This window comes from Camarhynchus parvulus, unplaced genomic scaffold, assembly GCF_901933205.1.
Source record: "Camarhynchus parvulus unplaced genomic scaffold, STF_HiC, whole genome shotgun sequence".
NCBI lineage: Eukaryota > Metazoa > Chordata > Aves > Passeriformes > Thraupidae > Camarhynchus > Camarhynchus parvulus.
Genome location: NW_022148237.1, coordinates 243,852 through 260,017, shown reverse-complemented (window position 1 = coordinate 260,017; position 16,166 = coordinate 243,852). Strand labels below are relative to the sequence as shown.

At 55.2% G+C, this 16,166-nt stretch overlaps 2 protein-coding genes across 2 annotated transcripts in view; one reads left to right on the top strand and one right to left on the bottom strand.

The window, feature by feature from the left end:
- The window catches only part of FAU (FAU ubiquitin like and ribosomal protein S30 fusion), a 581,541-nt gene that overhangs the window by 521,831 nt on the left and 43,544 nt on the right, over positions 1-16,166 (top strand). The window lies entirely within an intron of this gene.
- POLA2 (DNA polymerase alpha 2, accessory subunit) lies at positions 4,595-15,632 on the bottom strand. The gene is given in 20 exon segments (XM_030969957.1): positions 4,595-5,531; positions 6,161-6,287; positions 6,570-6,629; positions 6,930-7,036; positions 7,831-7,866; positions 7,869-7,941; positions 8,688-8,761; positions 8,862-8,900; positions 9,877-9,995; positions 11,284-11,326; positions 12,039-12,101; positions 12,379-12,534; positions 13,092-13,180; positions 13,511-13,640; positions 13,642-13,702; positions 14,303-14,409; positions 14,489-14,543; positions 14,773-14,858; positions 14,935-15,062; positions 15,478-15,632. Coding segments are annotated over 20 exon segments (1,893 nt in total). The 5' UTR covers positions 15,596-15,632; the 3' UTR covers positions 4,595-5,309.

Here is a 16,166-nt window from a genome sequence, read left to right as displayed (position 1 = left end):
TCACGGCTCCAAACCTCCCCCGATCCTGCTTGGGGGAATATTCCTTCAGAATTCCCTGCTTTTGGGGGATATTCCCTCAAAATTCCCTGCTTTTGGGGAATATTCCCTTGTTATCCCATTTTAAAGGATTTTTTCCTTATAATTCCCTGTTTTTAGGGAATATTCCCTTATTATCCTGTTTTTAGGGAATACTCCCTCATGATCCACCCCCTTTCTAGGGAATATTCCCTTATTATCCTATTTCTAGGGAATATTCCCTTATTACCCCATTTTTAGGGAACAATCTCCCATTTTTAGGGAATACTCCCTCATCATCCCATATTTTTAGGAACTGTTCCCTTATCATCCCCTGGCTTTAGGAAATACTCCCTCATCATCCTGTTTTCATGGAATCCTCCCCCGTTATCTCCCATTTTCATGGAATTCTCCCCTGTTATTCCCGTTTTTACAGAATTCTCCCCCATTATTCCCATTTCCCTGGAACTCTCCCCCATTATTCCCTATTATCATGGAATTCTCCCCGTTTTCCTGGAACTCCCCACCCCCCCTCCCCATTATCTCCTGTTTTCCTGGGATTCTCCCCTGTTCTGCCCCGTTTCTATGGAATTCTCCCTGTTTTCCTGGGATTCTCCCCCATTATCTCCCATTTTTATGGAATTCTCCCCCGTTATTCCCCATTTTTATGGAATTCTCCCCCGTTTTCCCCCCAGTCCCCCCCAGACCCCGTTACCGACCGGCGCCGGCGCCGCTCCCGAGGCCTCGAGGGGAGGGAAGGGAAGGGAAGGGAAGAAGGAAGGGAAGGGAAGGGAAGGGAAGGGAGGGAAGGGAAGGGAAGGGAAGGGAGGGGAGAAGATCCAGGGGCAGGGAAAGGATCCCAGGGAAGGGAAAGGATCCCGGGGGTTGGGGAGAGGATCCCGGGGAAGGGAAAGGATCCTGGGGAAGGGAGAGAATCCTGGGGAGGGGAAGAGGATCTCAGGGTAGGGAGAGGATCCCGGGAAGGGAAAGGATCCCGGGGATCGGGGATCGGAGCCCGGGGCGATCCCGGGGATCGGGGCAGGGCCCGGCCCCGGCGGCTCCGGGCAGGAGAATCCTGACGGTGCAGAATGAGCGGCGCCGCTAATCCCGGGATTACCGCGGGACAGACAGACGGACGGACAGGAGGGGGCGGCGGCACCGGGCTGGCAGCAGCGACAGCGAATCTGCCTTTGGGATCGGCACCGGGGAAAAGGGGAATTGTAGGGGGAAAAGTGAAACTGGGGGGCAAAAAACGGGGCTGTAGGGAAAAAAATGGAATTATAGGGGGAAAGGGGTTTGTGGGGGAAAGGAGTGGATTTGGAGGGAATAAAAATGGATTTGGAGGGAATAAAGAGGATTTGTACGTTAAAAAGATGTGGATTCCCAGGTGGGGCTGAGGGTGATGGTGATGATGATAGGGATGAACATCCCGGAGGATTTTCCCCTCCCGGAAATCGCTTTTCCCACCCCAAACTGCCCTCCCTGACCTCGGTCCCTCCCCCCCGGGCGCTCCCGCTCGGCTGGGCCGGGACAAAGCCCCGGGAAAGCCGGGAATGCTCCGGGAGCCGCGAGAGGGAAATCCCGGCCCCCAAATCCCCTCCGCAGGGGGATCCCAAACAGGGAAAACGGCCTGGAACAGGAGGAAAACACCGGGAAAGCTCCAAGAAAGAATTCATTTCTGGGAGGTTCCATCCCTAAAATCCCAGGAGGACCCAGGGCACCCCAGAAGGACCAGCCAGGAATGAGGAAAATGGGGAAAAACCAGGGAAAAAGGGATGTTTTCCCCAGGATCCGAGTGGGAGGAGCTCCCAGGTCTCCGACCCTTGGAATCGCCCGAATCAGCAGATTCGATTCCCGCAGAGGAAAAGTTGAGGAATTTCTCCCTCTTTTAATCAATTCTGGCTCCAATAGAGGAAATCCCGTTCCTTTCCCATCCTTTTTTTGGCGATTTAGGGTTTGGATTGGGAGGAATTTGGGATCTTTTTTATAAATTACAGGAAGATTTTGTTCCTTTTTCAGCACTTTGGGCTTCAGCACATCCAGGTCTTTCATTTTCCACCTGATTTTGGGAATTCAGCCTTCAGCTCAGGAAAAATTTGGAATCTTTTTGCCTCTTGCCACAAATTCACCTCTCACAACCTGGAAATTTCATTCCTTTTCCACCTGCTTTTGGAATTTCCTACCTCAGTCTGAAATTTTCTGCCCATTTTCAGCCCCTTGAGCTTCAGAACCTCAACATTTTTACTTTTCCCACCGTTTTTTCCATAAAAAATTCCAATTTCCTGCTCATTTGGGGCCCTGCCACACAGAAATTTGGGGGTTTTAAAGCCAATTTTCGGGGATTTCGGTGCTGCCTGAGCAGCTTTTCCCCACCCTGGTGCGATCCCATCCTCATTTTCCCCGAGCGGGGATTCAGGGCTGGAATTAAAGCTCCTTTTCCCATGGGAATGGCCCGAGGGAGGAGCGGCCTCCAAAACCTCCTCGGGTTCCTCCCTCCCGAGCCTTTCCAGCTTTTTCGGTGCCCGATTCCAATCCCCTCCTCCCCGGCAAGGAGATTTACCCCGGGATCGCCCGGGAGGACGGATTTTCCCAAAAAAGGCTGGAAATGCCCCATTTCCCTGCGGTCCCGGAGCCGCGGGAGCGGCAGAGAGAGGAAGAGGAGCCCTTTGGGATGAAGGTCGTGGGGATTTTGTAGGGAACGGGGATTTTGGGAAGCCGTCCGTGAGATCCGACCCCGTTTCTGAGCACGGGAAAAGGCGGAATTGGTTAAAATCGATTCAAGCCGGGCATGAATTCCCCTCCTCCCGTCCCACCTCGGGAATCCAGCGGAGAGGCCGGGCCGGGGGCAGCGCAGCGCTGACAATTCCATGCCAGGGACGGAGCCGCCGCGGCTCCTCGCTTCGCCCCGGAAAATCCCGAGCTCGGGACGATCCCGGGCCGAGCCGGAGGATGAGGAAGGAAGGAAGGAAGGAATCTCGGCCTCGGCCACACCCCGACCCCTCCCGGTGACAAAAAATCCACGGGAAAAGCCAAAATTCGGGGAAAGGAGCAGCGGCGGCTCCTCCCGGGCCGGAATCGCCGGGAAGCGGCGCAGGAGCGGCCGCGGGGCGGGGATGGGGTCGGAGTCCGCTCGGGCTGCCGGGGCGCTCCCTGGGAATCCGGGCTGCGGGAATTCGGGGATTCAGAAATCCGGGGGTGCGGAAATCTGGGAATTCAGAAATCCGGGGATTCGGAAATCCGGGGATTCGGAAATCCGGGGGTTTGGAAATTCAGGGGTTCGGAAATCCGGCGCTTCAGAAATCCAGGGATTCAGGAATCCGGGGGTTCAGGAAATCTGGAGGCTCGAAAATCCAGGGATTCAGGAATCCGGGGGTTCAGGAAATCTGGAGGCTCGAAAATCCAGGGATTCGGAAATCCGGGGGTTCAGGAAATGCAGGGATTCTCCTGTTCGCGGGGAAAAAACCAACGCCCGGAAAGCGCCGGGCCGGGATCCGGGGCTGCTCCGGGGCCGTTCCGGAGCTCCGGGGCCGTTCCGTGGCTATTCCGGGGCTGTTCCAAGGCCGTTCCGGGGCCGTTCCGGGGCTCCGGGGCCGTTCCGTGGCTATTCCGGGGCCGTTCCAGGGCCGTTCCGGGGCTCCGCCGCTGCTCTGAGCCGGGGGCGGGCGGAGCCGGGGGGCTCCAATTAAGCGCTGTTTTAATTAAGCGCTGTTTTAATTAAGCCGGGATGCGGAGAGGACGGGGGAAGGATCCGCTCCTTTTTTCCCCGATCAAAGGAAGGAATCGCTGCTTTCCCTTTAAATGCGGGATGTGAATCCGGGATGTGACAGCGCCGAGCGCGGCCGGGAGGGCACGAGAGGCTCTGCCCGCCCCCCCCGCAGCACCCCGGGATTGCCAGAGAACCTTTTCTCTTTTTTTTTTTTTTTTTTTTTTTTTTCTAATTTCTTTTCTTTTCTTTTCTTTTCTTTTCTTTTCTTTTCTTTTCTTTTCTTTTCTTTTCCCCAAATTCCCGGCGGTGTCACCTGCAGACTCCGGGATTTGGGATCGGGGCTGGGATTTGGGATCGGGGTTCGAATTTGGGATCGAGATTTTGGATCGGGGCCGGGACCCAGGATCGGGATTTGGGATCGGGGCCGGGATTTGGGATTTGGGATCGGGGCCGGGATTTGGGATTTGGGATCGGGGCCGGGATTTGGGATTTGGGCTCGGTCCCAGCGCAGCCGCTCCCCAGCGGATTCCAGGCCCCCCCCCCGGCCTCTCCCCGAAAATAAACCTGGAAAAACCCCAGCGGGATCGGGTCCCTGCCCCTGCCCTAAACCCTCGGGAATTCCCAAATTAAATCCCGAATTTGGGAATGGGATTAAAATGGAAATTCCCCAAATCCTCCCCCCAGGACCCAGCTCTGGCTCTTCCCGCTGCTGTTTTAACCAAAACCAGAGTTTCCCAAGGGAAACTGAGGCTGGGGGAGGAGAACCCAAGGGGAAATCTGGGAGGAAATTGGGTTCTGCTCCATTTGTTAAAAAAAAAAAAAAAAAGAAATAAAGCTGGAAATGGGAGGAAAATAAAATGTTACGGATGTTGGAAAAATTGTATTTGATTTGGGGTGAGAAGTGCTGGGATTGGGCAAAGAGCAGAGGAGGAACTGGGAGGTGACCTCAGCACTTCCCAACTGGGATATTTGGGGAGAAAAAGGAGATTTTGGGGAAAATCTCAGCCACACACTGGAATCATAAGGAGAATGTCCCTCCCCAGCCCCGATTTTCCCAGGTTTTACCCCAAAATCCACCCCTTGGATTTACCTTAGGAAACGACACCAGGACAGGCAGAAACTTCAATTATTTTTCACCTTCATTATCATAAATTTGGGGCAAAAAGTTTGGGCAATTGTGAAAGCCAGACCTGCAGCAGCAGCAGGAATCCGTAATGAATTAATTGGGTTTGGATTAATTGACCTCCACGTCCCCTAAGGAGGCCACCAAAGGCGAGGGGAGAGCCCGGGACAGGGAGGATCCCACGCCCGGATTCCCCTTCCCAAATTCCCGAATCCTGAATTCTCCTGGGGAAATCCTCCATGTGCAGAACGATTTGGGGGTTTTAGCCAGAATTCCAGGAGTCAAAATTCCAGGAGTTTCTCCCCAATTCCAGGGGTTTTTCCCAAATTCCAGGAGTTTTTCCCAAATTCCAGGGGTTTCACCCCAATTCCAGGAGTTTTTCCCAAATTCCAGGGGTTTTTCCCAAATTCCAGGGGTTTCGCCCCAGTTCCTGCAGCCCTGGGTGGGAAGGGGCAGAGCTGGAGCTCAAATCCTCACGACCTGGGCGGCCACGCAGGGGCTGCTCCGCGGGGCGGCCCCGGGATTGTCCCTGGCGATGTCCCCAGGTCTGTCCGTGGTTCTGTCCGTGGTTCTGTCCGTGGTTCTGTCCCCACGTCCGTCCCTCCGCAGCAGCAGCCGCCCGTAGGTGCCCCCGGCCTGGCCCTTGGTCAAACGGCCGGGGTTGATGCAGACACAGCCCAGCACGTCCTGAGGGACAGACGGACAGGGACAGGGGGACAGGGGGACAAGGATGGGGACAGGGAAAAGGGGACAGGGACAGAGGGACAGGGAAATGGGACAGGGATGGGGACAGGGACAGGGAAATGGGACAGGGATGGGGACAGGGAATAGGGACAGGGAAATGGGACAAGGATGGGGACAGGGGACAAGGATGGGGACAGGGAAAAGGGGACAGAGGGACAGGGAAATGGGACAGGGATGGAGAACAAGAGGAGGGACGGAAAAGGGACAGGGGGACAAGGAAAAGGGGACAGGGACAGGAAGAGGGACAGGGAAAAAGGGACAGGGGCAAAGGACAGGGATGGGGACAGGGAAATGGGGATGGGGACAAGGACGGGGCAAAGGACAGGGAAATGGGACAGGGAAATGGGACAGGGAACAGGAAGAGGGAGAAGGGACAGGGGACAGGGATGGGGACAGGGGCAAAGGAAAAGGGGACAAGGAAAAGGGACAGGGGATGGGAAAGGGAACAGGGGAAGAGGGAGAAGGGATAGGGACAGGGACAGGATGGGAGTAAAAAATCCATGAGTACAGAGGAACTGGGACCCCCAGCCCAGCCAGAGCCCAAAGCCCCCGGGCCCGGTGCCGGGTCCCACCTTGATGAAGAATCGCAGCTCCGAGGGCGTCACCAGCACGTCCGGGGTCACCGGCAGCGCCGCGAACGCCCCCAGAGCCTCGAAATCCACGTTGAGCTCCTCGGAGGGCGGGTACAGGGGGTAGAAACTGGGGAAAAAGGGATTCGGGGGAGGAAATGGGGGGTTTGGGGAGGAAAAAGGGGGTTTGGGGAGATAAAAGGAGGTTTTTGGGGAGGAAATGGGGGTTTTAGGGAGGAAAAAGGGATTTTTGGGGGAGGAAAATGGGGGTTTGGAGAGAAAAATGGGATTGGAGGGGAAAAATGTGAAATTTTTGGGGTGAAAAGTGGTGATTTTGGGGAAGGACAGAGGGGGTTTGGGGAGGAAAAAGGGGGCTTTGGGCAGAAAGAAGCCGTTTTTGGGAGGTGCTCACCTGCGCTGGGTCAGGACGTGCCGCAGGATCCGAGTGAAGCGATCGGAGAGCCCGGAGGAGCTGTGGGAGGGAGGGGAGAGAAATGGGTGAGAAAAGCGAGGAAATGGGAAAAAATGGGATGGGAAAAAGGAAAAGGAAAATGGGGTGAAAGAGGGGATTTGGGAGGGGAAGGGAAGAGAGAAAAGGCAGAGGAGAAAAGTGGAAAAAAAGAGGAAAATGCTAAAAAAGCGGGGGGAAGGTTAAAGAAAAGGGGAAGGGAAGGTTAAACAAAAAGGGAAAAAGGTTAAAGAAAAGGGGAAAAGGTCAAAAAAAAGGGAGAAAATGTTAAAAAAAAAGGAGAAAAAGGTTCAAAAGAGGCACCTGCTGATCTCCTCAGCCCCCATGTGCAACAGGAGGTCGGTGGAGGTGAGGCCGAGGACGACGCCGTCGATGTCCAGGGTGCAGGGCTCGGGCACCAGGAGCACGCGCTGGACACACGGACACGGGATGGACACCAGGACAGCCCTGGGAGCCCCAAACCCACCCTGGAATGCCCCAAAACCCCCTGGAATGCCCCAAAACCCTCCTAAAATGCCCCAAAACCCCCTGGGATGCCCCAAACCCACCCTGGAATGCCCCCAAAACCCCTGGGATGCCCCAAAACCCCCCTGGGATGCCCCAAAACCCCCCTGGGATGCCCCCAAAACCCCCTGGAATGCCCCAAACCCACCCTGGAATGCCCCAAACCCACCCTGGAATGCCCCAAAACCCCCTGGAATGCCCCAAAACCCCCCCAAAATGCCCCAAAACCCCTGGGATGCCCCCAAAACCCACCCTGGAATGCCCCAAAACCCCCTGGGATGCCCCAAAACCCCCTGGGATGCCCCAAAACACCCCTGGGATGCCCCAAAACCCCCCTGGAATGCCCCAAAACCCCCCTGGAATGCCCCAAATCTGCTCCAGAATGCCCCAAATTTGTCCTAAATCACCTCAAAATCGCCCCAATCCCATCCAGTTTTCCTTAAACCCCCAAAATGTTCCCCTAAAATCCCCAGGGCTGAGCTGGATTTTCTGCAGGAAGATCTCCCAAGGGATAAAAATCATTCAATGAAGGAATTTGAACCCAAAAAGGGTTGGGAGCTCCAGAATTCCAATTATCCCAAATCCTTTGTGCCCCTGGCAGAAAAAGGGGGAATTTCAGCCCAAATCCCGGCTGGAGGGGTGGGGAACCTCCTGGGAATTCATGTTTTGGGGAGAAAACCGTGGATTTTGGGGCCGGTACCGCTCTGTCCTCCTTGGGCAGGTCCGGGAAGGAGAAGGCGGCGGCTGAGGGTACACGAAGTGGTGGGAGACGTCTCGGAGAGAGGGCACCAAAACCAGCTGGGAGCCAGAACTGGGGAAAAATGGGCAAAATGAGAGAGTTCTGGGGTGAGAAGTGGTGATTTGGGGAAAAAAAGTGGTGATTTTGGGGTGAAAAGTGGTGATTTTGGGGTGAAAAGTGGTGATTTTGGGGTGAAAAGTGGCGATTTTGGGGAAAAACCCCAGTGGGAATGGGGAATTTGGGGCTGGTTCTGTGAGCAGCTCCTGGGAGATGCTCCAGAGAGAGGGCACCAAATGCAGTGCTGGGGAAAAGAGGGGCAAAATGGGATTGGGGAGGAATAAAAGAGATTTTTGGGGTGAAAAGTGGTGATTTTGGGGAAAAAAGTGGTGATTTTGGGGTGAAAAGTGGCGATTTTGGGGAAAAACCCCTGTGGGAATGGGGAATTTGGGGCTGGTTCTGTGAGCAGTACGTGGGAAACGTCCCGGAGTGAAGGCACCGAAACCAGCACTGGGGAAAAGAGGGGAAAATGGGATTGAGGGGGGAAAAATGTGAAATTTTCGGGGTAAAAAGTGGTGATTTTGGGAAAAAAAGTGGTGATTTTGGGGAAAAAACCCCTGTGGGAATGGGGAATTTGGGGCTGGTTCTGTGAGCAGCTCCTGGGAGATGCTCCAGAGAGAGGGCACCAAATGCAGTGCTGGGGAAAAAGAGGGCAAAATGGGACTGGGGAGGAATAAAAGAGATTTTTGGGGTGAAAAGTGGCGGATTTGGGGAAAAAACCCCAGTGGGAATGGGGAATTTGGGGCTGGGTCCATCCCCACCTCCTGGTGCCCTCGATGATGGTCCTGAGGCAGAGCCTGAACACGTCCGAGAAGGGGCTCAGGAGCTGGCAGCTCTAAAATGGGGCAAAACCACAGGATTTGAACGATTCCGGTGATTTTGGGGATTTGGTGCCGCCCCAAAGCCGCAGGGATTTCGGGGGGATCCCTCCTCACCTCCACCTGCTCGTGCTTGGCGTCCAGGAAGGGCCCAAACTGCGGAAAAATGGAGAAAATCGGCAAAAAAATCATCCCCGAAATTATCGTTGTTAACAATTCTCATCAATGAACCCCACGCTTGAGCCCAAAGCCCCAAAATTTTGGGGCAAAATGAGGCCAAAAAGGGGAAATTGCTGAAATCCATGCCTTGTGCCCAGGGAGGGAATCAGGATTTAATGCCAAGGGCAGCGTTTGCTGTGAAAATTGAGATTTTCTGGCACTTTGGGGTGAGAAATGGGGATTTTGGGGATTGGGGGTGAAAATTGAGAGGTTTGGGCACATTTAGGGTGAAAACTGAGAGGTTTGGGCACTTTTAGGTGAAAAATGAGAGATTTGGGCACTTTTAGGTGAAAAATGAGAGGTTTGGGCACTTTTAGGTGAAAAATGAGAGGTTTGGGCACTTTTAGGTGAAAAATGAGAGGTTTGGGCACTTTTAGGGTGAAAAATGAGAGATTTGGGCACTTTTAGGGTGAAAAATGAGAGATTTAGGCACTTTTAGGGTGAAAAATGAGAGATTTGGGCACTTTTAGGGTGAAAAATGAGAGGTTTGGGTTCAGCAATGGGGTTTTCATGGGACCTTCGCGGGGTTTGGAGCCTCCCGAGCTCTGGGGGCTGCAGGGCCGGGTTAATGAGGGTGAGGTTAATTAAAAGCTCGGGTTAATGAGGGTGATTTTAATTAAAGCTCGGGTTAATGAGGGTGAGGTTCATTAAAGCTCGGGTTAATGAGGGTGATTTTAATTAAAGCTCGGGTTAATGAGGGTGAGGTTCATTAAAGCTCGGGTTAATGAGGCTGATTTTAATTAAAGCTCGCGTTAACGAGGCTGCTGCCCTCACCAGGATGCACAGGTCGGGTCTGGGTTAATGAGGGTGATTTTAATTAAAGCTCGGGTTAATGAGGGTGATTTTAATTAAAGCTCGGGTTAATGAGGGTGAGTTTAATTAAAGCTCGAGCTAACGAGGCTGCTGCCCTCACCAGGATGCACAGGTCGGGTCGGTCCCGCGCCACCACGGCCAGCAGGTCCCCGAGGGGCTCGAAGGCGACGCCGTCCGAGGGCGTGAAGGGGCCGCAGGCCAGCAGCACCAGCCTCTGCTCTGGGGAAAAATGGGGTTTGGGGAGGAAAAAGTGGAAAAAATGGGGTTTTTTGGGGGAAAATTGGGGGTTTTTGGGGAAAAAATTGGGGTTTTGGGGAGGAAAAAAATTGGGGTTTTTTGGGGAAAAATTGGGTTTTTGGGGAAAAAATTGGGGTTTTAGGGAAAAAAAATGGGGTTTGGGGGGAAAAATTGGGTTTTTTGGGGAAAAAAAAAATGGGGTTTTTGGGGAAAAAATTGGGTTTTTTTGGGGAAAAAATTGGGGTTTTTGGGGAAAAAATTGTGGCTTTTTGGGGGAAAAATTGGGGTTTTTGGGGAAAAAATGGGGTTTTTGGGGAAAAATTGGGGTTTTTGGGGGGGAAAAAATTGGGGTTTTTTGGGGAAAAAATTGGGGTTTTTTGGGGAAAAATTGGGTTTTTTGGGGAAAAATTGGGGTTTTTTTGGGGAAAAAATTGGGGTTTTTGGGGAAAAATTGGGGTTTGGGAAAAATTGGGAAAAAATTGGGGTTTTGGGAAAAAATTGGGGTTTTTGGGGAAAAATTGGGGTTTTTGGGGAAAAAATTGGGGTTTTTGGGGAAAAAATTGGGGTTTTTGGGGAAAAAATTGGGGTTTGGGGAGAAAAAAAAAGGGGTTTTTTTGGGGAAAAAATGGGGGTTTGGGGAGGAAAAAAATGGGATTTTTTGGGGAAAAATTGGGGTTTGGGGAGGAAAAAAAAATGGGGTTTTTTGGGGAAAAAATTGGGGTTTTAGGGGAAAAAATTGGGGTTTGGGGAGGAAAAAATTGGGGTTTGGGGAGGAAAAAATTGGGGTTTTTTGGGGAGGAAAAAATTGGGTTTTTGGGGAAAAATGGGGTTTTGGGGGGAAAAAGGGTTTTTTTGGGGAAAAAATTGGGGTTTGGGGAGGAAAGATCGGGGGGTAGGGAGAAAAGAAAAGGGGATTCTGGGAGAAAAAATGAGGTTTTTGGGGGGAAAAATGGGGGTTTTGGGGGAAAAAAAGAGGTTTTGGGGAAAAAAGGGGATTTGGGGAGAAAAAATGGGGTTTGGGGGGAAAAAATGGGGATTTAGGGATAAAAAGCGAAATTTGGGATCTCAAAATGGGGGTTTGGGGGGGAATAAGGAGTTTTTGAGGGGAAAAGGGGATTTGGGGTAGTTGGGGGATTTGGGGACAGGGAGGGGGAAGGAAAAGGGGAGAGGGAATCCAAAGGGAACTTTGGGGACAAAACCGAGGATTTGGGGCACGGAAAGAAAAGGATTTGGGGGAGAAAAAGGGGATTTGGGGACAGAAAGGGCTCACCTGCCATGGGCTCCGTGGGGCTGTGGAAGGGCAGAGGGACCCCCTGGGAAAGGCAGGAATGGCCAAAAATGCCCCAAATCCACCCCAAATCCACCCCAAATTAAACCCCTTTGAAACAAACACCAAATCCACCCCAAACGCCCCAAATCCACCCCAAATCCACCCCAAATGTCCCAAATCCACCCCAAACGCCCCAAATCCACCCCAAATCCACCCCAAACGCCCCAAATCCACCCCAAATGCCCCAAATCCACCCCAAATGCCCCAAATCCACCCCAAATGCCCCAAATCCACCCCAAATCCACCCCAAACGCCCCAAATCCACCCCAAACGCCCCAAATCCACCCCAAATGTCCCAAATCCACCCCAAATCCACCCCAAATGCCCCAAATCCACCCCAAACGCCCCAAATCCACCCCAAATCCACCCCAAATCCCCCCAATTCCACCCCAAACGCCCCAAATCCACCCCAAACGTCCCAAATCCACCCCAAACGCCCCAAATCCACCCCAAACGCCCCAAATCCACCCCCAAACGCCCCAAATCCACCCCAAACGCCCCAAATCCCCCAGTTCTACCCCAAATCCTCCAATTCCACCCCAAACGCCCCAATTCCACCCCAATTCCACCCCAAATCCCCCCAAATCCACCCCAAATCCTCCAATTCCACCCCAAACCCCAATTCCACCCCAAATCCCCCAATTCCACCCCAAATCCCCCAATTCCACCCCAAATGCCCCCAAATTCGGGCTCACCTCGTAGAGTTTGGTCACCACCATCCTCCTGCCCGTGCTGTTGGTGCCTTCCAGGGCCACCACCTGCGGGATTGGGGGAAAAAGGGGGGAGATTGGGAAAAAGGGTGAGAACTGGGGAGAAAATGGGGAAAAAGGGTGGGAAATTGGGGAAAAGGGGCAGGGATCGAGGAAAAGGGGTGAGAATTGGGGGGAAAATGGGGAGAAAGGGGCAGGGATTGGGGAAAAAGGGGAGAAATTGGGAAAAAGGGGCAGGGATTGGGAAGAAATGGGGAAAAGGAGCAGGGATTGGGGAAAAAGGGGGGGAAATTGGGGAAAAGGGGGATCCCCGCCAAAGGCTCACCTGTCCTGGGAACAGGGAATATTCTGGAAGCTCTGAGAGGTCCAGGGGCACCTGGGCCCCCCCCGAGTGCTCCCTGTCCCCCACCAGCAGCACGGATTTGGGGTTCAGCTTCCCGTTCCCATCGCAGCCGATCTGCCCCAGCACCGTCACCGGCTCCTGCGGCCCCAAACGGGGAGAATTCACCCCAGAATGGGGGGGTTAGCACAAAACGGGGAGAATTCACCCCAAAACAGGGAGAATTCACCCCAGAATGGGAGAATTCACCCCAAAATGGGGGTTAGCACAAAACGGGGAGAATTCACCCCAGAATGGGGGGGTTAGCACAAAACGGGGAGAATTCACCCCAGAATGGGGGGGTTAGCACAAAACGGGGAGAATTCACCCCAGAATGGGGGGGGGGGGTACCACAAAACGGGGGAGTTTAACCCAAAACAGGGGGTTTAACCCCAAAATGGGAGGTTTAACCCAAAACAGAGAAGATTCACCCCAAAACAGGGGAGATTCAGCCAAAATAGGGGGGGGTTAACCTCAGAACAGGGGGCTTCACCCCAAGAAGGGGATTTAACACAAAACGGGGATTTAACCCAAAACGGGGGAATTTAACCCAAAACGGGGGAATTTAACAGAAAACAGGGGAATTATTTAACCCAAAACGGGGAGGTTTCACCCAAAACGGGGAGGTTTCACCCCAGGAAGGGGCGCTGGGCTCTCACCTGCGCCGGGAGCACGGCGGAGCTGAACCCGTCCAGGCCGTGGTGCCTGCGCAGAACCTCCCCGAGCTCCTCAACGCGCTGGGCCAGAGCTGGGGGGGCACCGGGGTCACCAAACACCCCCTGACCCTGCAGTGACCCCTGACCCCCCGGGGTCACCAAACACCCCCTGACCCTGCAGTGACCCCTGACCCCCGGGGGTCACCAAACACCCCCTGACCCTGCAGTGACCCCTGACCCCCGGGGTCACCAAACACCCCCTGACCCTGCAGTGACCCCTGACCCCAACCCCTGACCCCAACCCCTGCAGTGCCCTGGGGTCACCAAACACCCCCTGACCCTGCAGTGACCCCTGACCCCAACCCCTGCAGTGCCCCGATGTCACCAACCCCCCCTGCCCTGCCCCCGCTGTCCGTGCCCACCTTCCCTGACGTCCAGAACCTTCTGGAACATGAACTTGTAGGGCTTGCTCAGGCTCTGCTCGGGGCCCCCAAAGGCTCGGAGGGCGCCGCCGCCGCCGCCGCCGCTCCAGGCCGCGGCGGCCGGAACCCCTGTGCGGCGCGACCGCGACCTGCCGCCCCCCCCTGCCCGAGTACTTCTGGGAGGGGGTGACACTGCGGGGACAGCAAAGCAGAAAGCCAAGGGTCAGCCAGGTCTGGGGGTGTCCCACCCCGAAATTCCGGGCATTTTCTCCTTTTTTTAATCCCTGTTTGGGTTTTTCTCCTGTTTGTCACCCCCTGTTTGGGTTTTTCTCCTTTTGTTATCCCCTGTTTGGGTTTTGGGTTTTTCTCCTTTTTCTAATCCCCTCTTTGGGTTTTTCTCCTGTTTGTCACCCCCGTTCTCAGCACAAAACGGAGCTTGAGGGGGTGAACTCCGTGGTTTGGGTTGATCAATGAGGCTTTCAAAGGAAATGTTTGTAGCTCTGAAGGCTTTGCAATTGCAAGGTAATTGAACAATTCCCCCGAATTTACAGAGCTCCTAAAGTGCTTCAACTTCCACAGCGGTTTAGGATTTTAGTTTGGGTTGATTATTTTAAAAATAAATGTTTGTAGCTTTAAAGGCTTTGTCATTGCAAATTCAGTGGGGAATTTAACAATCCCTCCCAAATTTGCAGAGCTAAAATGCTCCAACTCAACTCCCACAACGATTTAGGATTTTAGGGGAAAGGAGGGAAGGGAAGAGGGCAAGAAGGTGATTTAGGAGCCCTCGGTGACCTTGGGGAGAAGCTGCCGGGGGAGAAGAGCGCGAAGGGGCTGCGGGAGGCGGGCGCCCGCTTGGCCCGGGGGGTCTCAGGTGTGGAATTGCTGCGTTTGTGGGAGCCCTGCGGGGAACAGACACAGAAAAATGAACTTTACGGGCTGGATTTAGGGCAAACCCCGCGGATTTGGGGTGATTCCCACCTTGGATGGGGTGGTGTAGGCGTCCAGCAGCTCGTCCTCCTGCTCCTCCTCGAGGCTGGTGTTTGTTAAAGAGGTAAAAACGCTCCAGGTTTGGGGTGAAGCCCAAAATCTGAGAATTCCTCCCATTCCCAGCCTCGCCCTGGGGATCTGGGACAGCTCAGGGGGCCCCATTTTCTGCCAGACTCCCCAAAACTGCTCGGGATCCCCTCAGGATGTTGGGATATCCTCAGGATCCCCTCAGGATGTTGGGATCTCCCCGGGATCCCCTCAGGACGCGCGGATACAGCCCCTGGAGCGAGTGGATGTCGTGCAGGAGCCCCCGGCGCTCGTCCCTCCCGCGCCGCCCGCGGCTGCCGCGCTTGGCCAGCACCTGGGCAAGGAGGGGGTGAGTGCTCCCGGCCATGCCGGGGCTTCGGGGGATCCAAGGGGCAATTGGGGACCCCCACCTCGTGCTCGAAGGCGTCCAGGCCCTCGGGGGTGAGCTGCAGGTCCAGGTCTTTGCTGGTGACGAAGGCCAGCAGCTCGTTGGCCAAGGCCACCGGGCCCAGCCCGTGGCTCAGGCACAGCTCCACCACTGAGGGGAGAACTGGGGCTCAGGGGGTCCCAAATCCCACCGAGATCCCCCCCAAAAACCTTCGGGTACCCCCCAGTCACCCCCTCAATGCTCTGTGCCCCCCAAAGCCCGGCAGGTCCCAAAATCCTGGCCCCCACAACAGCCGCCCATGAACGAAATTACCCCTCAGAGCTCCCCAGGCACCCCCAAACCTCCCCTGACACCTCCAGACCCCCCTCAGACCTCCTCTGACACCCCCAAACCTCCTCTGATACCCCCAAACCTCCTCTGATACCCCCGAACCTCCCCTGACACCCCCAGATCTCCTCGGACACCCCCAGTCCCCCCTCAGAGCTCCCCTGACACCCCCAAACCCCTTCCTCCTCCCCAGGCCCCCCCATCTTCCCCCACAGGCCGCGTCCCCCGGAGCCCTCACGCTTGTCGGGCACTTCCTCGCCCTCGCAGCGCAGCTCGAAGAGCCGCAGCTCCCTCAGCACCGCCTCGGCCGTCACCGCCTCCGGGCCCCGCTCCGGCTCCATCCCCGGCTCCGCCATGGCCGCGCTCGAACCGCGCGGGCGCAGCTCCGTGAGGGGAAGGGCGTGGCCAAGCCGTATAAGGACAAAAGGCGTGGCAAAAGCGGGGTAAAAGGCGTCGTTATTCAAATTTAGGCAGAACGGACCAATGGGCGCGTGATGGGCGGGCAAAGGGGCGGGACGAGCGTGCTTCAAGCACCGCCCATGGGGTGGGTGGGGAAAAGGGCGGGAGGAAAAAAGGGCGGGAAAATTCGCGCCCACAGAAAGCTGAGGGGGCGGGGCTGAGGCGGCTCTGAGGGAATCGAGCCCGGCCGGGCCTGAGGAGCGGGACCGCGAATGGGGATGGAACCGGGCCTGAGGGGGCGAACCGGGAATGAGAGGTGGAACCGGGAATGGGGGGGTGGAACCGGGAATGGGGGATCCTGCTCGGGTCTGAGGGGTAGAACCGGGAATGGGGGATCCTGCTCGGGTCTGAGGGGTGGAACCGGGAATGGGGGATCCTGCTCGGGTCTGAGGGGTGGAACCGGTGCGGAGGGTCCTGCTTGGGCCCGGGGGTCGCACCTGCCCCGGGGATTCTGCTCCGGGTCCGATG